Source organism: Bison bison, unplaced genomic scaffold (genome assembly GCF_000754665.1).
Source record: "Bison bison bison isolate TAMUID 2011002044 unplaced genomic scaffold, Bison_UMD1.0 scf7180017864508, whole genome shotgun sequence".
In the NCBI taxonomy this organism is placed as follows: Eukaryota; Metazoa; Chordata; class Mammalia; order Artiodactyla; family Bovidae; genus Bison; species Bison bison.
This window is the reverse complement of record NW_011495064.1, coordinates 11,515,551-11,542,331: the sequence shown is the minus strand read 5'-3', so window position 1 is coordinate 11,542,331 and position 26,781 is coordinate 11,515,551. Positions and strand designations below refer to the sequence as shown.

The 26,781-nt window shown below is 42.1% G+C and overlaps 1 protein-coding gene across 2 annotated transcripts; it reads left to right on the top strand.

Moving 5' to 3' along the window:
• Window positions 1-24,179, top strand: STAMBP (STAM binding protein). 2 transcript variants are annotated; one of them, XM_010829740.1, is made up of 10 exons: window positions 1-60; window positions 2,332-2,549; window positions 10,630-10,705; window positions 11,003-11,098; window positions 12,206-12,569; window positions 13,855-13,979; window positions 14,869-15,006; window positions 21,364-21,476; window positions 22,000-22,099; window positions 23,518-24,179. In XM_010829740.1, exons 1-10 carry the CDS (start codon window positions 10-12, stop codon window positions 23,572-23,574), a joined length of 1,338 nt encoding a protein of 445 aa, XP_010828042.1. In that variant the 5' UTR covers window positions 1-9; the 3' UTR covers window positions 23,575-24,179. The 2 variants fall into 2 exon arrangements, with proteins under 2 accessions (XP_010828042.1, XP_010828043.1); XM_010829741.1 differs by having other exon boundaries at window positions 11-134; window positions 23,518-24,175.
• The last annotated feature ends 2,602 nt before the right edge of the window (window positions 24,180-26,781 follow it).

Sequence of the window (26,781 nt, the reverse complement as noted above, 5' to 3'; positions counted from 1 at the left end):
GCGGGGCGGATGCCGGACGTGACGTTTTCGGAAGCGCCGAGAGTCGTCGGCGGGGGACAGGTGGGCAAGGGTCCCAGCAGTGTGGCGGGGCCCTGCCGCTGAGCGTGATCGGAGTCTGACGGGGAGCGGCCACCGTGAGTGTGGGGCCTGCAGCCTTCTCCTCCCTGCGCCCCCTGCCCGGCCTGTCGCGCGCGCGGCCCCTGACGGCTCCGGTCCCCAGCCTAGCCCAGCGCGTCCCCTCCTACCGCACGCGATAGACGCGAAAGCCTTGAATAATTTTGCCCGGTGTTGACAACTTGGGCTTGAGTGCCTTCGAGAAGGCCTCAAGCAGTTGTCAGTGGATCCTTCTCCGCTGTAAACGCCCCCTTCGCTCATTCCTGGTACTTCCTTTCGCCTCCCAGTCATCTTCCCCCGCCTCGGTTTTTTCCGCCACTTTCCCCTCTTATTTGCCGACGCTACATCTCTGGAGTGTTGCTCAGCCTTGTGTGGGGCAGCACTTGCTGGCCTTGGGAAGGGGTTCCATTCTCGACCAAAAAATCCTCTCCCGAGAGGTGATAAAGAGCAACAAGCTTCTCCTGCCTCAGTTAGCTTTGCTGGGCTCTGCGCTGAGTTTACTAATTAGTTAACTTGGGGAGGTTTTAGATTTGCTAGTGGCTTCTTGAGCCCCTGAAAAGACTCCCACAGAAGGTGGAATGCCTCTACATCCCTGGTAGTCCCCACAATTTTTGTACCCTTAGGGTGTTTGACGGAGAAGGCAATGGCACCCCACTCCAGTACTCTTGCCTGGGGAATCCCATAGGTGGAGGAGCCTGGTAGGCTGCAGTCCATGGGGTTGTTAAGAGTCGAACACGGCTGAGCGACTTCACTTTCACTTTTCACTTTCACGCATTGGAGAAGGAAATGGCAACCCAGTACTCTTGCCTAGAGAATCCCAGGGATGGGGGAGCCTGGTGGGCTGCCATCTATGGGACCGCACAGAGTCGGACACGACTGAAGCGACTTAGCAGCAGCAGCAGCAGCAGCAGCAGGGTGTTTGAGAAAAAGCTTGGTGGAGGAAGTGTGACCGAGTGATAGAGTTGACCTGGAGAAAATCATCTTTGAGGGAGTGCTTGGAATGGAAAACAACAGTGGGTAGACAAATGAAACAAATATGAGGATTTCTGGGCAGATAAGAATCCTGACTGAAGCAAAAGGTCTCTGTTGGCAATGAGTGAGGTTTAAAAGGACAAATGAGTAAGGTTTAAAAGGACCAAATGGGGCCAGTTGACACAGGGCCTTGAATTCCAAAATCTGCTGTAGCTTGTATGTTCTACAGCATGCTGGCTGTGCTGTGTCGCTTCAGTCATGTCCCACTTTGTGACCCTGTAGACTACAGCCCACCAGGCTCCTTTTGTCCATGGGATTCTCCAGGCAAGAATACTGGGGTAGGGGGTGTGCTGTAATTCAGTATGCATCAAATACCCAGAATCTTTTTGGAAGTGATGTAGAGTGATATCTGACTGGAAGAAAGAATCTGATTCTAACAGCAGCAGTATCAAGATTGTAGAATGACTGCAATCTGAGACCCAGGGAGGGGAGACTCCCGGGTTGTTTTTGTTGTTATTGTTGGTTTGGGTTTTGCCTTTCAAGTTACCTTCATGTCCTTCTGTTATTCAAGGAGTACTTAGTCTTCGAAGATAGATTTGAGTAAACTGTTTTCTAGATCTGAATTCCTTACCCTGAAATGATGATGTTGTACATTGACTGGACTAGTGATTTTATGAGCAGAGTCAGGATTATAAATATTCATCCCCACACCATTTCCCCTCACTAACCTTGTGCTAAAGTTCGAAAAGTTGTAGACAAAGTCTGTTACTCTCAGGTTAAATGATCAACTTAAAGTCAGTTAACAATCATCAGGAAATGTCATTGAGTGTTCTCTGTCAGATACTGGGGTGGGTGGAAGTGGGTAGCTGGGAGGAGAGATAATGGAAAAAATACAAGATACTGTCCCTCTTTTTATGGTGCCGAGGTCAGGGCCTCCTAATGACAGGGGATGATTAGCATGAAAAGAGAACTGAACCCCTTGTGGCTCATTATTGTTATACCCTTTGTAGCACCTAATCATGCCACAGGCATTGTGGGTTTCTGAGTCTGGCAGTCCTTTCATCCTTGTGAAATGGGCTTCCTTGAGGGTCTCAGGCTTCTCGTGGGAAAGAGACCTTAGTTAATATGAGCAACAGCATGTGGTGTTTTTCTCAATTTCTTTGTAAGGAAGAGGTTTGTTGAGATGTACACCTGTGCCGAAGTGACGGGGGCCTTGGTATTGATGCCATCTTTTGTTTGTTTCAGGACTTCTTGGTCCTCATGTCTGACCATGGAGATGTGAGCCTCCCACCCGAAGACCGGGTGAGGGCCCTGTCCCACAGGGGCAGCGCCGTGGAGATAAATGAAGACATTCCCCCCCGCCGGTACTTCCGCTCCGGAGTGGAGATTATCCGGATGGCGTCTGTTTACTGTGAGGAAGGCAACATCGAATATGCCTTCATCCTCTATAACAAGTATATCACGTAAGACACCTCCGGTTTCCTTTTTCTTTTCTGGTGACTGATACCCCACTCATGGTGCTCTTGTGCTCATTTATTTCTGCTCAGAATTGCTAAAACCAGAGAACTTTACAACATCATTATCATTAATCATTTTTGCTGGCAGCTCCTACATATTAGCTGTTCTTGACATTCAAAGACATGGGTACTGGGTACTGAAAATGTTGTTTTCATGACTCAGTAATTTCATGAGTAAGAGACCTAGCTCTTTGGGCTGTGCCCACATGGCCCAGCTGTTAGGCAAGAGAGTTGGTGTTTAAACTATACATGTTTTGTATTGATGAAGGATTTTTCCTGTCCCCTCTCTATTAAGGCAGCCAGTCAGAGGGTTATTGTTGAGGTTTAGCAGAGCCAAAATTCCTCACCTCTACTTATTTTGTAGCAAATTGAGTGTCTCGGGAAAGAGTTTTTTCTTAACCTTTATCATAATCGTGTAAATCATTAAATAAGTACCGACCACCTGCAGTTTGTATAGCTCATCATAAGACCTTTCCCTTGAGGTGCTTAGCCTCTTGCAGCATGAATTGAAGATTTCAGTTAACAGGAACAATTGCTAAAGTCCCAGTGACTTTGGAAAAGATGTGTAATTTAGGAAGGGAATAATAATGTTAAAAGATCTCATTTGTAATTTCTAGTCTTGTCCTTTCATAATAGTAGGACCTTAAGGTAATAATAATTTCAGTGTATTTGTATAGCTCTTAAATAGTTCATAGAACATTTCACCTGCATTTATGTCATTTGATCTTTACGGTTCTGTGTGCACTGTGTAGGGCACATCATCCTTCCATTCTGCATATGAGGAAACACCCTCCAGGTTCAGTGGTAGGCTTTATTCCACAATTTGCAGTGGCAAAACCTGGATTTTCCAGCTCTTAATTCAGGATTCATTCTACAGCATAAGGCCTGTTCTTTTTGTTTTCTTTTTGGTGCTGTTTCTTGAATTGAAGGTAGTCTTTTGAGATTACAGTCTGGGGACACACTAATTTGGGCTTATTTTTTATTGTTTTTTGAATGGGTAACGTGCATGTAGTGCAGAATTCAGAAGGCACGAAAGGGTATATATATTTAAAAACTAAATTTCCCTACCACTCCTCTTTTCCCCCAAACCTTTAGTTCCCCTCCCCAGAGGCTGGCACCCCTATTAGTTTCTTATATGTTCTTCTAGAGGTGATGGATGTATATTAATTATATTAAGTTTTTGATCACATACTGCTGTAAAGCAGTGTTTGTCAACTTTGGTGTTAGTGACATTTTGGGTTGAACAATACTTTGTTGCACAGGAGTGGCCTGTGCATTGTGGTGTGTTTAGTAGCATCTTTGGTCTTTCTACTCACTAGATGCCAGTAGAACCCCTTATCTCCAAGTTGTGACAACCCAGAATGTCTCCAGATATCACTAATGCTTTCTGAGAGGGAAAACTGCCCCAGTTGAGAGCCAGTACTCTAAAGAAGGTGTAAGAGTGGATTGCCTAGAATTCATATTGTAATTTTAGAATGGAACAAAGGGAGTGCTGTGGTTTCATAAAGTTCATAGAATCATAGTTACATTTCTCCCTCTCTTTGCTATTAGGAATTTCTCATTCCTAGGCACAATGGGCACAAAATTTATTTTCCCGAGATATTTCTTTGGCTACTGTCCTCCTCTTCATTTACTCTGCTGCTGGTGGAACTAGTATATTTCTAGTAATCTTGTAGATAGCTCTCTCAGAATGAGGGGCACAGTTCCTTTGGGAAATTATAGTTGAGTAAGTGCAGGAGAATCATGGAATCACTCTACCAGGTGTTTTCTGAGGGCCTTCTGGGTCTTGTTGTTCCACATAGAAAGTGCTTGAAGGGTGAGGATCGTATTCATTCAGCAAATATATATTGTGTATATCTTCTATCTACTTGACACTGCAGTAAGTCCTACGTACATAGTAAATAAAATGGCCCTTGCCCTTATTCTCATTATGGGAGAAGACAGCATACAGGTAAACAAAGAAATATATGGTAACAAAATAGGGGAGCAGCAGAGAAAGTGCTGTGATAGAAAATAACCATGGATATCTAATTAAATAGAGTAACATCTATCTGAGAATGTAAGATTTAAACTGAGACTTGAGGGTGCCATAGAGTTGGTCATTCCAAAAGCATAAAGCAGAGCGTTTAAAACAGATAGTACTGTGTATTCAGAAGGTCTCAGGTAGGAAAGACCTTAGTGTGTTCTGAGGATTAAAGATCATTGTGTTCGGAGTGTAGCAAATGAAGAGAGAGAATGACCTCAGATGAAGTTGGAGAGGTAGACGGGGCCAAATCATGGAGGATCTTATTGGCCACAGTAAAGAGTTTACATTTTATCTTGAGAGTAATAGAAAGCCACTGAAAAGTTTTAAGTGAGGCTGTGACCTAATCTTATTTATGTTTTAGAAATATAAATTTTGGCTGCCATACGGTAGCTGGTGGAGGGAGTGTTAGGAGAAGGCAGTGAGATTAGTTAGGAAACTCTTAACAGCAGTTCAAGAGAAAGGCTGGTGGCTTGAAAGAACATGGTAGCCTGGAAAAGAGTAGATGGATTTTGTTTTCTGGAGATAGAGTCCATGAGACTTACTCATAATTTTGGAAAGAAGATGGTATCAAAGTTGACCTTATTTTGCCTTGAGTAACTTAGGATTTGCCAGTCCATTTATTGAGATGGGGGAGAGTGGTGTCAAAGGGGGTTGTTGGGTAGTGGGAAGACAAAAAGTTCATGTTAAGGTGTTAAGTTTAAGTTATCTATGAGATATCCAAGTAGTGATGTCCAGTAGGAGGTTGAGTGTAGCAGTCTGAACTCAGAGGAGAGGTCTCTGTTGGAGCAACAAGCTCAGGAGTCCTCAACATATAGTTGGTCCCGAAGCCATAAGGATGCTGAGACCATCTAGTGCACTGGTTCTTAATCTAGGGTCCAGGAACCCACAGGGATTTGTTGATAGAATTCAGTGTCCATGAACTTGGTTGGGAAAAACTTTTCTTATTTTTACTAATGTGTAGCTGAAATTTAGCACTTCCTTTAATTTTGGATATAGGCTCAAATCACAGTATTATTAATATTTGTAGTTTTGTCACCAACAGAAATCAAGATATTTTCATATTATGATTGTCCAGTAGGTCTCAAAATAACATTTATACTTATCACTACTTCAGAATTATAGTACAGTTCTTAAACCCACAACTAGATCTTGTTTTTTAATGCATTAACAATGCATCAATAAGTAAGCACATTTCATCATTTTTTAATATTTTGAAAACTGTTAGAGTAGAATGGGGCTTTTTGTAATCTTTCATTATTTATATTACACCTTTAAAAAATTATTTCGAGTCCATAGGCTTCATTAGAGGCCGGAAGGATCCGTGGTGTATTAAAGGAAAAGAGGCTTTGATTATGAGACTGTAGAATGAGAAGAAAAGGAACTTAGGAGACAGCCCCAAGGTTGGTTAGTGAAGGGAAGGCCAGTAGAGGAAACTTGGAAGGAAGTTTTGAGAGATAGGAGGAAATCCATCACTTTGTCATGGGAGCCAAAAGAAGTAAGTAACTGCAGGACAATGGGCACTGTGTCAGGTGGGCAGGGATTTGATGTCATGATGTGATTGGTAATCTTGGTAAGCAGTTTCACTGAAGTGGGTCAAAAGGGGAATGGGCGATGAGTATAGTTCCGAGACTGGCAAACTTTTCCTGTAAAAGGACCTGATGGTAGATATTTTTGGCTTCACAGGCAAGTTGGTCTCTGTCACAACCTCTGCTTTATAGTGTGAAAGCAAGTCATAGATAATACATGAATGAATGAGTGAGGCTGTGTTCCAATGAAACTTCATTTACAAAAACAGATGGCGAGCTAGATTTGCCCCACTGGCCATAGTTTGCCAAGCCCTAGCATAGACAGCTCTTTGGAGAAGTTGGACCAGAAGTAAAGTGGAAAATTGAAATAACTGAAGGGGGACACAGAGTACATGAATGTGTTTGTGTCTGTTTTCAGGTGGGAGATGCTAGAGCATATTTTTTGGAAAGGATACTGTGGAGTAGGAGAGGCTAATGGTACAGAAAAGAGATTGAGCATAGAAATAAACTCCTAAATAGGCCAGAGGGAGTAGGAGTAGGATTAATAGTACACAGAAACTTCAGTTGATTTTTTTTCTGTGCCTTGTTATTACATTGAGTGATATGAATATCAGTGTTAACAAGACTGGTAAAGGGAGCCTGTCCCTATATGTGGTGTTTTGCTTATAGGACCATTTAATGTGATGAACTTGGCCTGGAGGAGAGTCAAGTGAGAGGAGGGGAAAATGTATTACTTAACTTGTTAGATTTGGGTTTTAATTTGGGACGTTGTTGGATTGGCTTGACCTGAATCAACAAATATAGCTACATTTATTTTTCTTGCAGATATCTTCAAGACCCTAACTCTTGATTCTGTGAGCTGACAAGTCCTAGGAGTTGCAAAAAAAACCTTCTAGCTCAGTATTCTTGCTCTGTTTTTCTACCACACTTTACTTGGTATGTTCCTGTCAGTTAACAAGAGCTCACTTTGGCAATTATTACACTGAGGAGGAGAGAGGAGGGTAGGCCTCTATTTCACCACTCCTCTGCTTCGCCCCCCCACTACTGAGTCATTGTTCTAGACCTTTTGTGGATACTTTAATTCAAGATTTTAAAGGGTATATTTTTTTCCCTCAATCAGTTTAGGCATCTTAATGATCTCAAGCACATTTCCCTCCTCAGAGGTTTTCCTTACTGTAGGAATGCTTTTCCTTTTGCAGACCCCAGTATAGAAGAAGGATCCTCAACATATTAAATCAGTACATATTTTCATGGTGAGCACAGACAGTAATCCAGGCAGTGGATTCTTTCACAGCTTTTTATGGTCATTGACTAGGCTACATCGAAAAGAGTTACAGAGGCCTTAGGCAATCCTGTCTGCTGTGTGAGCCTCTTACAACACAAACCTGCTTTCTGAAAATGGTCTGTCACCTGCGTTGAAAATATTTCCCCCCAGGATTGGGGCTTATGGACTGAAGAGGGTTTTCCTCTGTGATCATGCTCGCTTTGCTCACTAACTTTTCAGATTGGAAGAAATTAGAGCCCTTAATACATCCACGTTATAGAATTTCTTTTTGACTTTTTAAATTATTTTTACACAAAATTAATATGTTTTCATGATTAAAACAGTTTGTTTTCAAACCATACAGCAAGGGAAATATTAAAGTGAAAAGAAAATGCCCATCCACCAGAGGTAATCATGTTCTATTTCTTGTGTGTTTATTAAGAAAATATCCCCATGCAAGCACCTGGGCTCATGTCTTTATCCTTTTTCCTTGGTACCTGAATGAGATCATACAACATAGTCTTCTCTACAGCTTGCTTTCTTAACAGTTGTATCTTTACATATCAGGACACTGATCCATCATCTCATTCTGCTTTAGGGGTGTTTCTTCTACCTGGAGCAGTCTTATCCTAGATATCTTCATGGCTCGCTCTTCCAGTCCTTACTTAAATGTTGCCTTCTCAGTGATGCCTTCCTTAGCTGCGCTACCTAAAATCTCCATTCCTTCCATGTCGCTTATTCCCCTTCCCTGTTAGTGCCTTTCCCAGCACTGATTATCTGTGTACTCTTTGTTTGGTTTATTGTCTCTTACCCCCTGTCATGTATACTCTGGTGGGGAGGAATTTGTGACATTCACTGCCAAGTCCCCAGCCTTTATAATAATGCCTGACCCCATCACAGATGCTCAATAAATGTTTTTTGAATGAAAGAGCGAATGATTATATTGTTTTTCCACATTTGGGTCTACCATAATTTATGAAGTAATCCCCTACTGATGGCCATTTAGGTTTTCAGTTTGTCTTTCTTTTATGAACAATGCTAATTGAATAATCTTATTCATATATTTTTGTACTATTGTAGGATAAATTCACAGAGATGGAATTGTGAGCTTAAATGGTATACACATTTTAAATTTTGAATACTTGTCTCCTACACACCTTCCTCCCCTAAGGAAAAAGGTATTATCAAATTCCTGTCCTGCTAGGAGTGTGAAAGGACACCTATTTCTCTGTGCCTTTACCTACACTGATTGCAATCCAGTTTTAGCCTTTGCCAATCTGATAGATGAGAAATGATAGCTCATCTTAATTTGAATTTCTTTCATTTATAAGTAAAATTGAGTACCATTTTACTTAATTATTTCCCTCTTTTATTTACTTTTATGCATATTTTTTCCTTTTGTTCTTTTGGATTGTTTCGTTTGTGTTTTGCCAGTGCATCTTTGTTTGCTTTTGTACAGCTCCTCTCTCTGAACTGCAACCAGATACAACCCAGAGAACGGTATACCTCTGGGCCACAGCTATTCTCTGCCTGGAAAACTTCTAACCCTGGTGTTAACATCTTCCTCTCTTTTTCTTGCTCACATCTTTATTTATTATGATAGTAAAAACAATCATATATATAGCAGATGTTGGCTATGCGCTAGGCACTGTGCTCAGCACTTTATTTATTTTTAAACTCTGTTTGGTATCATAGCAACCGTTTCAGGTAGTACTAGTTTGTCTCTGTGTGTATAATTTATAGAGAGAGAGCAACTGAGGGATGGTGCTGGAGGCCACACAGCTGGTAGATAAGTGGCTAAAACCAGGATTTGAACCTAAGCAGGGTGGCTCCAGAGCCTGCCCTCCTAACCATTAAGCTTTCTTGCCTCCAGTGTGGGCAGTGGGTTGTGTTACTCATTCTGTTTTCAGGAGACCCTTCTGCCCATATGTCCCCATTCAGAAAATTGACTACAGTTACTGAAACACGAGAAAGGTGTTCATGTTCAGGTCTGGAAGTTTTATAAACTCATTTTATTTATTTATTTATTTTGGCTGTGCTGGGTCTTCATTGCTGTGCACAGGCTACTCTCTGGTTGCGGTGCAGTCTTCTCACTGCAGTGGTTTCTCTTGTTGGAAAGTACAAGCTCAGTAATTGTGGTTCATAGGCTTAGTAGCTCCACAGTATGTGGGATCTTAGACCAGGGATCAAACCCATGTCCCCTGCATTGGCAGGCGGATTCCTAACTACCACCAGGGAAATCCTTCATGAACTAGTTTTCATTACATGGTTCAAAATGAAAATAATTTTTTAAAAAAAGGTATATAGATTTTTCACTCCCACTCCTGCCTCATGCACTCTATTTCCCCTGCCCTCTCCTTTTGTTAGCTTCTGTATATACTTCCTGTGTTACTATATATACTTATAAGCAGAATCTGGAATCTGGCATTCTGAGCCCTCCACTTCTGGCTGTGACAAGTTACTGAACTTCTGTTTGTTTTCACCATTCCTAAGTAGACATCATAAATGTTAGAGCTCATGAATTGATTGAGTTTATTTTTCCCACTGAGCTTTACAGTCAAGGACAAGAACTGAAAGAGGAAATCTAGCACTTATGTTTCTCTAAGCAGTTTTCATCGGAGACCATAATGCACATATCAAACATAATGCACATGTGCACATATTACACATTACACATGTAATGTTCACATATAACACATATACTCTCTGAGCATCCCAGTGCTTAATCTGGTGCGAGGATGATTCTACAAAGGAACATGAATCCCAAAGAAAATAAGCCAACAGCAAAGATCACACAGAGCTAGGAGTAGTAATAGAACGTGGGTTTTCTCTTAGCCTCCTGCCTTTGGCTGCCAGACTGTTCACTGAAAAATGCTTTGTGACAGAGGGCTTTTCCTTTGGAAGCCTGTTACTGTCACAACCAGAAAAGAATTTCTTTGGAGGCGTATTTTTGGGCACAGGCTAGGATTTTCTCCCCTCCATAGTTTTTGTTGTGGGCGTCTCGTGCTGCTGAACGCCTGAGTTGGGAGAAGAGCAATTCTGTGGCTCTTTATGGGGCTGAGGGTGAGTGGGGGAGGGGGCCTGTTACCTGTGCGTACCTGGAAACCTGTCGGATAGCCCCTACAGGGTAAGGGAGTTGCACTGCTTCAGAGTCTTCTGGGCATTTGCATGTCTTCTTTGCATCACCATCAGTCTGTTCTGTCCCCTTAGGCTCTTTATTGAGAAACTACCAAAGCATCGAGATTACAAATCAGCTGTCATTCCTGAAAAGAAAGACACAGTAAAGGTGGGTCTTCACTTTCACTCTTGCCCATCTAAAAGCTTCAAAGAGGCACAGACTAACTTCCAGACATAAGAAGCAGAGTCTGCATCTGAATGTCAAATCCTGCAAATAGGAGATAAGGCCATTTCAGTAGATCAGTTACAAAATACCAGGTACAGTATGGCAGGGGTAATTTAAATTACATTATTTAAATGTTTTTAGAAGTGGTGTTGCCATTGCCAACTTGACTTAAGTCTTTTTACTTTTCTACTTAATTGGCGACCATTGTCCTAACTCTCAGATTTTGATTTTGTATCCCAGAAATTAAAGGAGATTGCATTTCCCAAAGCAGAAGAACTGAAGGCAGAACTGTTAAAACGATATACCAAAGAATATTTAGAATATAATGAAGAAAAAGTGAGTATGTATTAGCAAAAATAGGAAATTATTTTGGCTTCTTAGGCTGTGTTCTAGGAATCTAGTAAGTATTTCAGCGGATCTTTTAATTTCATTGTGATATTTTATATTTTTGGCAAAATCCAGAAAAAAGTGTTGAGGCTGAGGATTCTAATACAGATTAACCCCTTTATCTAAGAGGATGACTTGAGGGACAGAAAATCTATTGCTTGCCTGTTACATCTAGAGCTAGAACCTAAGAACAAAGAAAGTTCTCACTAAAGTATAGGGTTTTTAGATCAGAGAATTTGGGGATTTGATTCACATTTGATTATATTCAAAACAGATTATACCTGTTTATAATAATCAAATTTTTTCAAGCTGTTAATATTTTCAATGACTTCTTGTTAGGAAGAGTCAGTTAAAACACGTGAGAAGCTCTGAGGCAGTGTCACTGGTCTGTCAGCCAGGAACACACACTGCAAGCATTTCGCATTCTTTTGTACACTCTCCTAAACTCTATTCTGGACTCTGATGTTGAAAATCAGCTGAAAGGAAAACAGCTGTATATTTCTAAGGTACCTAGTGAGTTAAAAATCTTCATGAAGGAAGCTATTACTTGATGATTCTTATAGTTTAAAATGTCACTCTGTATTTTACTAATCACCAGAAGAATTTCAGAGGCTTCATTCAGGGTTAAAATTCAATACAGACCCCTACATGGTGTTTGTAAGTTGGGATCTGGTTCCTTTTCGCAGCCCTACTTGGGATACAGAATGTATACCTGGCACACTTAGAGACTAAAATTCTGTATGATATGCATGTACGGGCAATATGCTGCATTGAGATTTTGGTAAAGAAGAAAATGCATTAGTTAGAGTTATTGGGAAAGGGTACTGAGAGGATTAGGACTTTAACTGTCCTTGAAGAATAGGGGTACGGTGGTTAGATCCATTAGGGGTAACTGTCCTATGGGTGTAGAGGCACTGAGGGAAGCCTGGATTCTGTGTTTGGAAATCAGGCCAGAACATTTGGGGGCAGTCTCCCTGCTAAAAAGCTTTGTCCTCCTAAGGTGTGAAGTTACTTGAGTGTAAAGTGTTATTGTTAACTCCTATTTGTGCTTTGTAGAAGAAGGAAGCGGAAGAATTTGCCCGAAATGTAGCCATGCAGGAAGAGCTGGAAAAGGAAAGACAGAGGGTGGCCCAGCAGAAGCAGCAGCAGTTGGAGCAGGAGCAGTTCCACGCCTTCGAGGAGATGATCCGGAACCAGGAGCTAGAAAAGGAACGACTGAAGATTGTGCAGGAGTTTGGGAAGGTGGACCCTGGCCTGGGGGGCCCACTGGTGCCTGACTTGGAGACGCCCTCCCTAGATGTGTTCCCCACGGTGCCTGCTATACCCACACAGCCTTCAGACTGTAATGCAGCTGTGAGGCTTGCCAAGCCACCGGTGGTGGACAGATCCTTGAAACCTGGAGCACTGAACAACTTGGAAGGTAGTGAATTCATTCGCTCGAATCCTCTTCCATCTCAGCTGCAGCCAAAAAGGGCGTCATTCCAAGGGATTCAGCGGACGACTACCTCCGTGATCCCGCTCTTTAGGCTCTGGTCACAGAAATCCATTCGATCAATATTATCATACTGTGTTCTATGACAGCTGTATTATAAAGTGGCCTTTGCTTAAGCCATATAATTTACCTGGGCTAGGTTGATTTTCTGAAGCGCTAATAAAATCCTTAAAAGTCAGACTCACTCTCAGCTTTTAAGGGTTATATAGAGATTTGACATGTTCAGTGAACTAGAGACCACTGTTAACCTTTTGTAAAGGAAATTTGAGATTTATAGTAACACTTTAAAATTCAACAACTGACTTAAAAATAAAAGCTACTGAACTGTGTTTGCCTTGCAAATATTCCTAATTGGTAAGGAGCTTAGTCAAGGTAACTATTCTGTGTGCTGCTACTGCTAAGTCGCTTCAGTCGTGTCCGACCCTGTGCCACCCCATAGACGGCAGCCCACCAGGCTCCCCTGTCCCTGGGATTCTCCAGGCAAGAACACTGGAGTGGGTTGCCATTTCCTTCTCCAATGCGTGAAAGTGAAAAGTGAAAGTGAAGTCGCTCAGTCGTGTCCAACTCTCAGCGACCCCATGGACTGCAGCCCACCAGGCTCCTCCGTCCATGGGATTCTCCAGGCAAGAGTACTGGAGTGGGGTGCCATTGCCTTAGTGGTAATTCAGTCTAGCCATAAAAACTATTGAGTCTTTCCTTCTCTCACCAATGAATAGTTACCCGAGAAAATAACAGTAGCAGCAAAATGATGAGTATGCCTTGATGATTAGAATAGATCTTTTTGTTAGGAATTGTCTTTCAAGTAGTCATGTAAGGAATTCAGCTTTGTAGAAGATCTACTTAAAAGGACAAGGTAAGAGTGGGCAAGAGGTGTTAGACTCTGAAGCTTTCAGGATTTCTCCCCATGTACTTGGCAGGGTTGCCTCTCACTATTATTCCTGAATAGCTCAGAAACTTAAGTAGTAGTTTCTCTTTGTCTTCACTTGAATGATTAAAGCCTCTTCTCTTTTCTTGAAACAACCTACTCCCAGTGGCTGTGGTCAGAGGTTGGAGAAGAGCCTTTGCAGCCCTTTCTCTTCTGCCATTAGGATGAGATCCCCACTTACTGCCTGCAGTTGGGGGGACCCCAGTGATTTGGCATTGCTCTCCTAGGGCTGCCAACTCTGAGGTCTGCTTGGGGAGGTCTTAGATTTTTTTTGTCTCTCCTTTACAGCTCCTACAATCGATGGATTGCGCCACGTGGTGGTGCCCGGGAAGCTCTGCCCACAGTTTCTCCAGTTGGCTGGTGCCAACACTACCCGGGGAGTGGAGACATGTGGAATTCTCTGTGGAAAACTGGTAAAAAAAAAAAAAAAAAATGCTTTCTAGAGCCTAGACTGTTTCTTCACCCTTGGCCTCCTGTGACTTTCAGAGAGATATCCAGGGTCAGTTACTCTTTGTACAGATCCCTCTGCTGAAGGAGCCATGGCAGCAAAATGCAGTGTCACCTTGAATTTAGTAGCCCTGGATTTGGTTAATTTTGATTAATCAATTAATTAATTGAATTTAACTGAGTATTTTAATGCTGGTGATAAGAAATGCTTAATTCTAAACTTGGTAGGAAGATCCCTTGTTCAGCTTTTGAACACCTGCTTTATGGTAGATCATCAGAATATAAATATGTAAGGCAGATAGCATCTGTCCACAAAAGGTACCCAGGCGCTTTAGAGAGATGGGAGATATACACCAAAAGATAGTTTGCTGACTAGCACGTACAATAAAAGCACTAGGAATTATGGGGAAAGAAGGATCATTAAATGGAGGTACTTAAAGAACTCATTACTAACTGCTGAATAGATAAATGAGTAAAGTGGAATAGACTTAAACTGAGCCTTAAAGGTTGGGAAGGGCTTAGAGAAATAGTAAAAGGAAACTCCTCTAGACATGAATAAAGGAAGAGAAACAGTACCATACCCAGAGCTTCTTAAGACTCATGAGCAGACCTGTTTGGCTGCAGCAGGAAATTCGCACAGGGCTGTGGGCATCTTGGCCTTGCAGAGGGCCCCAGGCGGTATACTTGGGCAGTAAGAGTTGTGAGCAAGACTGACCTGAGGGACTCATCTCATGGAGGAGACTCATGCTGGGAGAAGGGCCTTTGCTTGTATGGAAGTTTAACTTTCCACTGCTGTGACAGAGAGGGTTGCCTACGTACCGCGGAATCGTGACGAGCTGTTTTCTAATTTGACAGATGAGGAACGAATTTACCATTACCCACGTTCTCATCCCCAAGCAGAGTGCTGGGTCTGATTATTGCAACACCGAGAATGAAGAAGAGCTTTTCCTCATACAGGATCAGCAGGGTCTCATCACACTGGGCTGGATTCATGTAAGCAGTTCTGAGCCCTCCGGGGGTTCATCTCACATGATGTTACAGACGCACTGCTTGTTCTTTTCTTGAAGCAGAGTGAATTGTATCCAGGCTGTTTAGATGGTTGTATTCCCCTCTGTTGGGTACAGACTTGACTTCCTTAGCATACTTACCTGCTTGCACTCCAGTGTTGATTTCTGGGGCTTTTCATTTCTAAAAGATGTTATGATTTATTATATTTTAAGAGATGTATATATTTATTTTGACTGTGCTGGGTCTTCATCGCTGCACACGGGCTTTCTTTAGTTATGGTGCATGGACTTCTCACTGTGGTGGCTTCTCTTGCGGAGCCTGGGCACTGGGCACCTGAGCTTCAGTAGTAGCAGCACTCAGGCTCAGTAGTTGTGGCACACAGGCTTAGTTGCCCTGCAGGTCTTCCCAGATCTGGGATGGAACCCATCTCCCCTGCATTGGCAGGCAGATTCTTCCACTGCACCACCAGGGAAGCCCAGGACTTTTTAATCAAAATAATTTTTTAATAGAAATGAAATTCTTCCTCCAAAGTCCCAATTTCCCTGTGAGCACGAATGTTGATAGGATGCTAGCTGAGAGTGTATGTGAGCCTTGACCAAAGAGGTTTATGCCTTACTTCATACAAATGATGTTCCTGAAAGGTATACAAATCAAAGTATTTAAAATGAACCAAGGAAGTTAATTCAGATACTTGCATTTCATCTTTCTTAAAACAACCTATGAAAGAAAGTGAAAATGTTAGTTGCTCAGTCGTGTCTGACTCTTTGCAACCCCACGGACTGCAGCCTGGCAGGTTCCTCTGTCCATGGAATTCTTCAGGCGCAAATAGTGGAGTGGGTAGCTATTCCCTTCTCCAGGGGATCTTCCCGACCCAGGGATCGAACCCAGGTCTCCTGCATTGCAGACAGATTCTTTACCATTTGAGCCTCCAGGGAAGCCCAAAACAACCTATATGTAAACCTTTATGTAAATCCGAAGGGCTATCAAAATAGAAAATTTTTAAGTATCTGCATATCCTAACAGTCTTCTAGTAATACTCAGGTAAAATATAATTCCATCCCTAAAGATTACATTTTAATTTTTCTTTTTATTCTTTTTCAACCCCTCATTCTCATAGACCAAGCTGTTTTTACATTGTGTGACAGGGTCCCACACAAACAAGGCAGCTTATTTCTGGATTTGGGAAGATTGCACATACTGTATATTGGCACTGGGGAAGCACTGACTTGTGAGGCAGTCCCGTGTGCCTCTGTCCTTTTGTAAATACTTGCTATTGTGTATCCCCCATTATAGATACATGGGGGATAGAAAACCTGTGTCTTATCCACCAGGGGATACAATTTGAGTAAGGTTTGATTTTAGTCTAATAGAGGAGATTGACATATAGACAAGTTGTTAACTCCTTATGTGAAGCAGAATGTGCCTGGCGCTTTAAGAGATGCCCTGTAGAATTTAGAGGAGGGAAGGATCACAGCTAGGGTGATGTACTAGATTTGTGGCGGGGGGAGGGGGGGGCCCAAGGGAGGGTTGCATATGGAGGGGACAGCAGTGAAATAGGCAGACTGGAATCCTGGGGCGTTGAGTGGTCCAGTTTTCTGGGGCTTAGAGTTCATATCAGGAAACAGTGATAGATAAGTTTTCACATAATACATTAGGAATAGTATTTTGGGTGGACAGGCAGGATAGTTCTGCATTTTAGTGAGTAGGATGAGGCAGGGAGCTCATTTAAGAGGTTAATGTGATGATTAAAATGTAATAATGAAGAGAGCCAGGGTGATGGCAGTGCATTTGGGGAAAAAAGAGACAAATGTAGGATTTCAGAGGATGTGGGGAATGAGTCAGAGAGGATGATGAGTAAATGTGATGACTTAGAAATTTCAGGCCTGACTCATGGAAGTGGCAGTGATCAATCATCTCATAAGGAGAAACAGAGGTTCCAGCAAGAGAACTTACTTGAAAGTGGGGCAAATGTTGTCTTCAGTTCTGAGTATGTTGAATTTAAGATACTGGTAAGACATTGGGCTTCCCTGGTGGCTCAGGTGGTAAAGAATCTGCCTGCAGTGTGGGAGACCTGGGTTTGATCCCTGAGTCGGAAAGGTCCCCTGGAGAAGGGAATGGCAACCCACTCCTGTATTCTTGCCAGGAGAATCCCATGGACAGAGGAGCCTGGAGGGCTACATCCATGGGGTCGCAAAGAGTCAGACACGACTGACTTTGATTTTTTTCTTTTTCCAGACATTATATCAGTAGAGGTAGTTATCAGGAATTTGAACTTGGAAACAAGGTCAAGGTGGGAAAGAGAACCAGGAGACCTCTATGTCAAGCTGACCTTGGAGGCTTTGGAGCTGGGGAAAGGTGGAGAACAAGAAGAAATTAACTTGCAGCTGAAGGCCAGGCCACCTAGGGGAGCATAGGGAGTAGTTAGTCATGCAGCACAGAGATGTCAGAGAAAGGTGAGGTAGTGTTGAGGCATAGGTACCAAAGGAGGAGGAATGTCTCAGAGAGAAACTTCAGGATGTTCACTGTGTCACATGCTGTGGAGAGCTCCAGGATGATGAGTACTTGTATGAGCTGATTGGACTTGCTGAGTCATTGATGACCTCAGTTTAGTGGGTTTTAGGCAATGGTGGGAATAGATTTAAAAGGTTTAAGAAGTAATGGGTATTGAGGTTGTGGTGATAGTGAAATGTACACTAATTTTTTGAAGAGCTTAGCACTAACTAGAGGAAAGGAAAGAGATTGAATAGTGGCTTAAGGAATAGCCAGGTTGAGAGAAAGTTTGCTTGATTTATGGTTTAGTGTGTAAAAATGTGTTGTTTTTATTTTTATTTTCTTGAAACCTTTATATTTGAAATATATATAAGAAAGTATTATATAAACTAAATGTATACTTTAATGAACCATTAAACAAAAATATATGTGTACACATTACCTAGGTTAAGAAATAGAGCATTGCCAGAAACATACTCCTACCCCATGCTCCTGCCCAGTCACCCTTCCTCTCTGGTACAGGTAATCCCTCTCTTGATTTCTTTTGAAATTCTTTGCTTTCTTTATAGCTTTGCCACCTTACTGTGTGTCCCTAAACTCAATAGTTTGCTTTTTCCTGGGTTTGAACTTCACATGCGCGCGTGTGTGCTCAGCCACGTCCAGTTCTTGGTGACCCCATGGGCTGTAACCCGCCAGGCTCTTCTGTCCATGGGCTTTTCCTAGCAAGAATACTGGAGTGGTTTGCTATTTCCTCCTCCAGAGATCTTCCTGAACCTATGCGCCACCAGGGAAGCCCTTTTGAACTTTACTTAAATAGAATTATATAATATGTATTCTTTTGTATTCAGCTTCTTTTGCTCAGTGTCTTTAAGGTTCATCTGCATTCTTGTGTATAGTTGTCTGAGCATGTTTTTAAGCCCAGTGAGTGGGTGAACTATAGTGGAACCTGTGAATGAGATGTAAAAGGACAGGAGAGACAAGATAATCTGGAGGTAGGAAGGAATTAAGTCAAAAGTACAAAGAGGGTGTCATCTTCATATTAGGGAGAAAACACTCCTCTACAACAGAATTGAAGGAAGAAAGTTACAGAGGGATTTTCAAGGTTATAATTGGAGATGTTGAGGGAACTCATTTTAGGTGATCTTTCAATGAGGTTGAAATCTAGGTCCATTGCCCAGCGGGAGGAGACAGGAGAGTTTAAGAACTGGACAAGATGAGGCAAAGTTGGAAATAATTACTGTTTAGACTTTAGGTACATCTTAGCCACAAGTGAGTAAAAGTATTTTTAATATCAGTGAGGGCCTAGCTAGGAAGAAATTTAGAACTTAAATTGATAGTATTCCAGCTTTTTTCCCCCCATGATGTCCCTGTACCATTTCTTCCTAACTTGGGATTAAAAGCAAACCAAAACAGACGGTAATGTTTGCTCAGATCTTAAAGTTGGCAAGAGGAGAATGCAAAAGGTCCATTCTTCCTTCTGTACCGTGCCAGCTATGAATCAGGTTCCTGGTCAAAATCTTTGAATTTTTTCTGGCTGTGCTGGGTCTTCGTTGCCGTGCAGGCTCTTCTCTAGATGAGGCAAGCAGGGGCTACCCACTGGTTGCAGCGCGTGGCTTCTCCCGCGGGCTGGTTGCAGCGCGTGGGCTTCTCCCGCGGCGGCGTCTCTTGTAGTTGCAGCACGCGGGCTTAGCAGTTTCGGCTGCCAGGCCCTACAGCACAGGCTCAGTAGTTTTGGTGCATGCGCTTAATTGCATGTGGGATTTTCCCAGAACAGAGATTGAACCCATTACTTCTACATTGGCAGGCAGATTCTTTACCATTGAGCCACCAGGAAGCCCCCCTCGTCAAAAACTTTGTATGGTCATGTTTATCGCCAACTATCGTGTAACCCCCAACTCAGTATTCAAGGCACTCCTTCACCTTGTCTCAGCCCTGCCTTAGCTGGCATTGTTCTTTGTGGACACTCTGCTCATCTGAACACCCAGGCTGCCCTCAGCATTCACTTTTCTCACTCATTTCTGTTCCTTTGGTGTATTTTTTTTTTTTTTTTTCATAAAAATGCCTTCCTCTATCTCCAGCATGTGAGCACAGTAGGCATAACTTTTTTTCAAGAAACTCAACTGTGACGGGAAGGAGTGAAGGCATAGTAGTTAGAGGGGAGCAGAGCCTCAAACAAGATTTTTTGGTTTTCAGTTATTTATTGAGGCCCTGCTATATGTCTTTATGTCGTCTTTCTAGCTAACCCAACTTTAGATTGGAGACCTTCATCAACTTGTGTAGACCTTGTTTGTTCTCAGTTAAAATTTCAAGCTCTAACATGGGATGAAAGGTGTTGACACAGGCCACATGTTCCTAAAAGCCTATGGGATCGTATTCTTATTGGTAGAAACTGTTCCTCCCTTGTGGTCATCGAAGCCCTTTCCTGCCCTGTGCAGGCGTGTGTGTGGATTTGCTGTCAGCACTCAGCTAACTTGTTCCTGTGTTGTAGACTTCTTCCACAGTGAGCTGGTCACAGCGTTTTGTGCAGTCATGCTTCTCGGATGAGGCTACGCATAAGAATTATTTAATGAGCTTTAAAAAAATATTTTTTTCCTTCTCAGGATGGATATTTCCAGGGTGGGGTGCAGGAACTTGTGCTTTTGACAAGTTCCCTTGGGAGCTTCATTTTTGCACAACAGAGTTAAAAACACTGGTCAAGTGTGCATATTTATTTTCTGTGCTTTTAAGTTAGTAAAGATTGGTGTTCTTTTTGAGTCATATTTGGTCTTTCCTTTTTCCATCCTTACATCTAACATCCTTACATCCATCTAACATCATACCCCCTCTGAGGTAAGTCTTTATATAGTGTTCATTTGTATACAAAGACAGTGTTCAATAAAACATTAAATAACTGGGGAATTTCAGTGGTTAGGACTTGGCGCTTTCAGTGCCATGGCCCAGATTCCCTCCCTAGTTGAGGAACTAAAATCCCACAAGCCATGCAGCACGGCCAAAGAAACAAAATTAAAAAACTGAAAACAAGTGAGATAAACTGAATGAAATTTAAATGGTGCTTTAACTGATTGCTTTCAAATTTCGACATCGTGGTCTTTTTCTCAGATAAGACAGGGTCCTTGTGATTAACCACCCTCTGAAATCCCAGTCACCCTCTCTGCCTCTCATATCCTTGAATGATATGCTTTACCCACAGGACAGCTTTTGCCACTTTTGCCTATGGAGCCCCTGACTTGTGCCTGACTTTTAAACCCCTTTTTCAGGAAGAAGAATCATTCATCTGTGGCTTGTTAAGTCCTTGACGCCTACCAGGTTGAAGTATTGGGTAGCACATACCGTCTATTCCAGTATGGGTGACTTTCCATCGTGTCAAGAGAGCTTGTGAGGAGCCAGATAGATCTTGATGGTCAAATAGAAATTATGAGTCTGCACATACTCATGTTAAATTACATTTGTTTACAATGCAGGGAAGGAAGTTCATTCCTTATTAGGAACTTCAGGCATATTCCTCATGGCTGCTAATGACCTTAAACTTTAGGAGATCATGGGAAGTTATTGAGAATTATTTGGCTCTGCCTTCCTTCATGGGGGGGCTTCCCTGGTGGCTCAGATGGTAAGAATCTGCCTACAATGTGGGAGATCCACGTTCGATCCCAGGGTGAGGAAGATCCCTTGGATAAGGGCATGGCAACCCACTCCAGTATTCTTGCCTGGAGCATTCCATGGACAGAGGAGCCTGGCAGGCTGCAGTCCATGGGGTTGCAAAGAGTTGGACGTGACTGAGCAGCTAACATTTCACTTTCTTCATGGGCTGGGCTTGCCTGTGTATTCTCAGAGGCTTTTTTTCCCTCTTCTCAGACTCATCCCACGCAGACAGCCTTCCTCTCCAGTGTTGACCTACACACTCACTGCTCGTACCAGATGATGTTGCCAGAGTCGATAGCCATTGTTTGTTCCCCCAAATTCCAGGAGTAAGTACATAGGGTGTTCAGGGGAAAAGCCTCAGAGGAAATGTTCTGCATTCTTAAGACCTTGTTCTCTATCTAATATATAGATTGTGATATTTGATTGGCTTTTCTAAAGGTCTTCCTTTTAAGTCCTGTAGCCTGATAAACCTACTCTGCTTGTTTACAAAAGTATCCAAGCAATAATGTAGGTGCTTTTATAAGAAAAGGATGTAAGAAATTTGAAGTGTTTGACTTGAAGCAGTAGGAATTTCAAGAGATTGATGTCAGATTAGAGAATTTCAGTATCCAACAGATTATCTCTGAAAATTAACTTTTTCATTTTAAACCCTGTTATTTACTATGAATTCTCCCAGTAAAACTGATGTGGTGGCAGTGATGAATCACTGTCTGATTCATTCACCAGAGAAGAGATCTGCGGGCCAGCAGACGTTTGAAGGTGTCTCAGAATGAGCTCTGCCCTGCCCAGTGTGTGTGTGATTGAGGGGACACCTTTGCTGGATTCTGGACCTGCTTTTTCTTATTTCAGAACTGGATTCTTTAGACTCACTGACCATGGACTAGAGGAGATTTCTTCCTGTCGCCAGAAAGGATTTCATCCCCACAGCAAGGACCCACCCCTCTTCTGTGTATGTATCCCTGTGGAGGAAGCTGCAGCTACGCTTTAACCAGGGAGCACAGTCAGAGCTGATGCGACACAGTGTCCTTCACGGCCCACACAGAAGATCAACCTTGTCACTAATTTTTCTGAATCTTCCTACAAAGACATGTGTGGGAAGCAGTGTGGAACAGGAAGGGGTTTGAGTCTTAGCTCCGCTACTTCAGGGTTGTGATCAAGTTATTTAACCTTCCTGGGCCTCAGCTTTCTCACCTATACATGGAGATGATGATGATGATAATAATAATATATACTTTTACAGGTTGTTGACAGGATTAAATGAAAGTACCAAGTGCAGTAGCTTGCTTATTAAACATTAGGTTTTTCCCTTCATCATCATCAGTTGCTAAGCATGCATTTTAATAAGAGATTTGAATTCAAAAGAAAAAAGCCATTTAAGATAGGTAAAGTATATTTAATTTTGGAATTTTGCTTTTAATTTGATTTTAGGTAATAGAGATTTTTATGACCTTCTTAGAAAGTTTTTCCCCCAAGTGGTAAATGTTGTGGGTTTTTGGTAAATTCACAGTGGTAAAAAGCTGTGGATAAAAAGCTGTAGTTGCTGATAAGTATGTTGCAGTATTCTCCTCAAATCTAATGAGATAGTACTGCCTCACTCCATGCTGGCCATGGAGTATTATTATTTCTTTTGGGTTCACTGAAAAGAAACCAATGTGGAAAAGGGACTCCAGAGCCTTGTCACGTAAAAGAGACTAGGGATGTTTAGGAGAGAACCCCAGGGAGCATCTGAGAACTGACTGTGAGTGTTAGAAGAGCTGTTGTATAAAAAGGTCCCAGATATTTCATATGACTCCCAGAACCAAAACTTAAGACCCTGTGAAAGTGCCAGTTTTCAGCTGAGTACGAGAAAGAAATTTCTGACAGATTTGCTCACAAATAGGGAAGTCTGCCTTGGAATGTAATAAGTGGCTAGGTACCAGGATGTTGAAACAGAGACTGCACAATCCCCCAGAAAGGCCTAGGCTTTCAGTTAGGATGACCCCTTGCGCATGCGAAGAGGGAGTATTCCCCTTGTGAGAATAGGTGTACTTTATCATCTGGTTGACATAATGACCCAGCATACTGCAATTAATTCAGCAGTTATTTAAAATAAATGTATATTTTATAAATGATTCTAGAATACACATACATTTGAAGAATAAATGGAAATATATAGGTCCATATTGATTCAGACTACAGGCTATTGATTCTGGATTGGTAGAAATAATAATTCCCAGACCCCTTACCATAATTGCCACTTAAGTAACAGTCTGGCTGCCAGCCTGGGAACCACTAGCCAGAATGAGCATTTTAAGTATATAAGCATTTAAAAGATGATTTTTCTGAATTTTCCAGGACTTCCCCTTTCTTTCTGTTTCGCTCTTGCAGAGCTGCAGCCATGTGACTGTTGTGGACAGAGCTGTGACCGTCACAGACCTTCGATGAGAGTTTGACTCAGACGCCTCCCAAGAATTGTAAAACCATATCAGTGTACTGTAGCCCCTTAATTTAAACTTTCCAGAAAGCTCTGGAAGCTTTTTAAAACAATAGGAAGTATCACCCAGGGGAGAACTGATTTTCTATTTCTGGTTTGAAAAGAAATAATCAAGTATGTTTTTTAGGCACATCTGGAAAATAGCATGGTCATGCTAAAGCAACTTTTCAGTGTGCCTGTAACTAAAAAATTAAGTTGAAAAACTGTGTAATGAAGACTCACATGTGCTTTGTTCAAGATTCACCAATTGTTAACATTTTTTCCCTGTCATGTATCTTTCTAATTTCTTTGCCAACTTGTTTATTGTTTACCTTTGGACTAATGAAGAGCATCTATGCAGAAGTTTGGAAGCCATTTAAAAAATCTTTGGGTTTTTCTGTGGTTTATGGCAAGATTAATGAAGCTTATTATAAGGCTGAAGGTCAGCTTGCTATGTCTGACCAGATGGTGAGGCTCAATAACCCTAAAGAATGATTTTGTCAGAAATTATTGTTATTTAACAAATATTTCAGGATATTTTTTCTTCTACAATAAAATAACAATTAACTTATATATATATATATATATATATATGTTGTGTGTGTGTACATGTGCTCTAGGACGATCTGTTGGATCAAGCATTGTCTAGACAGACAATGCTTACTAAATGTTAACTAAAAGGTCTGGTTATTTGGGGAAAGGTGAGGGAAAAATAGAACTTTGAGATGTGCCAACATTGCAGGTGTGCCCCAGTTCACGTTAAATTGTTCAGTCCTTTCATTCTGCCTCTTGCCATCTTCCAGAGGTGTGAAGTCATCTTTGTTCTTTTGGTGCTGTCTCAAGTAGGTCATCCATTCACTTCCTCCTTGTGCCCTGAAATCTTTCAGCTGAGGGTAATAGTGCCTTTATTTGGAGTACCAGGTTACACTCCAAATAAATGATTATATTCCCATGCTAACACACCCTACTGGCTTTATTGTGTTGGTTATTCCTTTCTGATTCAAGCAACATCTAGGGAGATGTTTGAAGCTGTAGCTGATTCTGTATTTTTCCTATGAGCTGAGCCTAATGTTCTAAGGTGTCCTAGAAATTAATGGTATTGTTTGTGTCCCCTCAGAGGGCAGAAGAATAAATACTTTGGATAGGAGAATGATTTCTTTTTGTATCAAAATTCTGTGGGGAAAAAAAATTTACAACTGTATGAAGTTTTGTTTCATTTAAAAATTTTGTGTCCTGAATATATTCATTCTTTATTACTTAGGTTTGTGGCCCTTGAACTTTTCCCCTGAAAGAGACAAATGTCTATATTCATGTTCTCATAGGTTCTTAACTCCAAAGATACTGGAAGTTCTCTTTTCTGCAGTTTCAGAGTAGGTGGGAATGTGGGGCTAGGCGGGTCTGGGCAAGGGAGAGTATCTCTCTGGCCGGTGCCCTCCTTTCCCTGCTGCAGCCCCACAGGCAGCCTGGTCTGCCCTGTCCTTACAGCCCCACGCTTGCCTGGCTCTGTATTTTCTAGGCAGTGCCCGCCTCCTTTGCATTCTCAAGGCTGCTGTTTAGTTTATGATCTTATTACCCCTTACTTGAACTATTTCAATAGACTTCTTACCAGACTGTTTTTAGTGTTGCTTTTTTATTTTTTGGTGCACTGTTTCTTTGTCACTGTGCACAGGCTTTCTCTAGTTGCTGCAGACGGGGGGCTGCTCTTCGCTGCGGTGTGTGGGCTTCTCACTGCGGTGGCTTCTCTTCTTGAGGAGCTCTAGGCACGCGGGCTTCAGTGGTTCCAGCACGTGGGCTCAGAAGTTGTGGCACACAGGCTAGTTGCTCCATGGCGTGTGGAATCTTCCTGGAGCAGGGATGGAACCTGTGTCCCCTGCACTGGCAAGGGGATTCTTGGCCCCTGTACCACCAGGAAGTCTTATTAGTGTTTCTTGACTCTAGTCTGTTCTGCCCAATACAGTCAGAAGAAGTTTCCCACATTACAGCCATCCTCATGTTTCCTCACTTACTCAAAAACCTACAGTAGCTTTCTGTTGCTTAACATCTAAATTTAGCCTTCATTCCAGACTTACCGTATGGTCACATAAAGCTCTTACCCTTGGCCGCACACTAGTTACCTGGGAAGCTTTTTAAAAAGTACTGATACTCATGCTTCGCACCCGACCAATGAGATCCAGATCTCTGGAGTGAGACCTCAGACACTGTTTTTGTTTTTGTCTTTTAAGCTGATGGGATTCTCAAGTATAGCCAGGGTTGAAAACCACTGTACTAGTCATTTATACCTAAGAGTTTTGAGCTCTCATCAGTCTCTGTACATCATAGACATTCAATGAATATTCAGGGTTGATTTCCTTTAGGATTGACTGGTTTGATCTCCTTGCTGTCCAAGGTACTCTCAGGAGTCTTCTCCAACACCACAATTTGAAAGCATCAATTCTTTGGTGCTCAGACTTCTTTATGGTCCAGTTCTCACATCTGTACGTGACTACTGGAAAAACCATAGCTTTGACTATACAGACCTTTGTTGGCAAAATGATGTCTCGTCTTTTTAATATTCTGTCTAGATTTGTCATAGGTTTTCTTCCAAGCAGCAAGCATACTTTCACATACTCCTAATTAAATACCAAACCAGAGAGGAAGAAAAAAGCCTCTTAATCCTTATAATGCTCTCTTGGGTACCAGGCACTTTATGTGGGAAGCATTCCCTAGTGTGGCTGGTGTCATGATGGATATGTGTTGCTTGAGAGGGGAGGGTTTCAACTTTCATTTGGCACCTCAGAATTTAAAATCATAATGCCTATCCCCTTTGATTGCTGTTCACTTCTGGGTTTCAGTTACCCCAGTGGAAGAAATGTTTTCATGTTGGGGAGAGTAGCTGCTCTGTGGCATATGGAATCCTCTTAGACTAGGGATCAAACCCATGTCCACTGTATTGGCAAGTGGATTCTCAACCACTGGACCACCAGGGTAGTCCCCAGGGCTCATTTCTTTTTGTGAGAAGCTTTGCTTGGGGCACTGAGAAAACCTGTTTGGAACACTGGAACATTATCCTTTTGGGAGGAAGTGCTAGACTAAACGTGATATTTTGATTCTAGGCCCAGATGTTCACTTACCAGCAAGTCACCTAACTTCCCGAACATCTTTAAAATCTATAAAGTGGGATCAGTCTAATATACCTACCT

What these genes read in the sequence shown, in the direction of transcription:
- STAMBP (XM_010829740.1), top strand. Translation starts at nt 10, where the DNA reads ATGCCGGACGTGACGTTTTCGGAAGCGCCGAGAGTCGTCGGCGGGGGA. An exon ending in AAAAGAAAGACACAGTAAAG is followed by an intron (nt 10,706 to 11,002) that starts GTGGGTCTTCAC and finishes TTTGTATCCCAG; the next exon opens with AAATTAAAGGAGATTGCATT. An exon ending in TAGAATATAATGAAGAAAAA is followed by an intron (nt 11,099 to 12,205) that starts GTGAGTATGTAT and finishes TGTGCTTTGTAG; the next exon opens with AAGAAGGAAGCGGAAGAATT.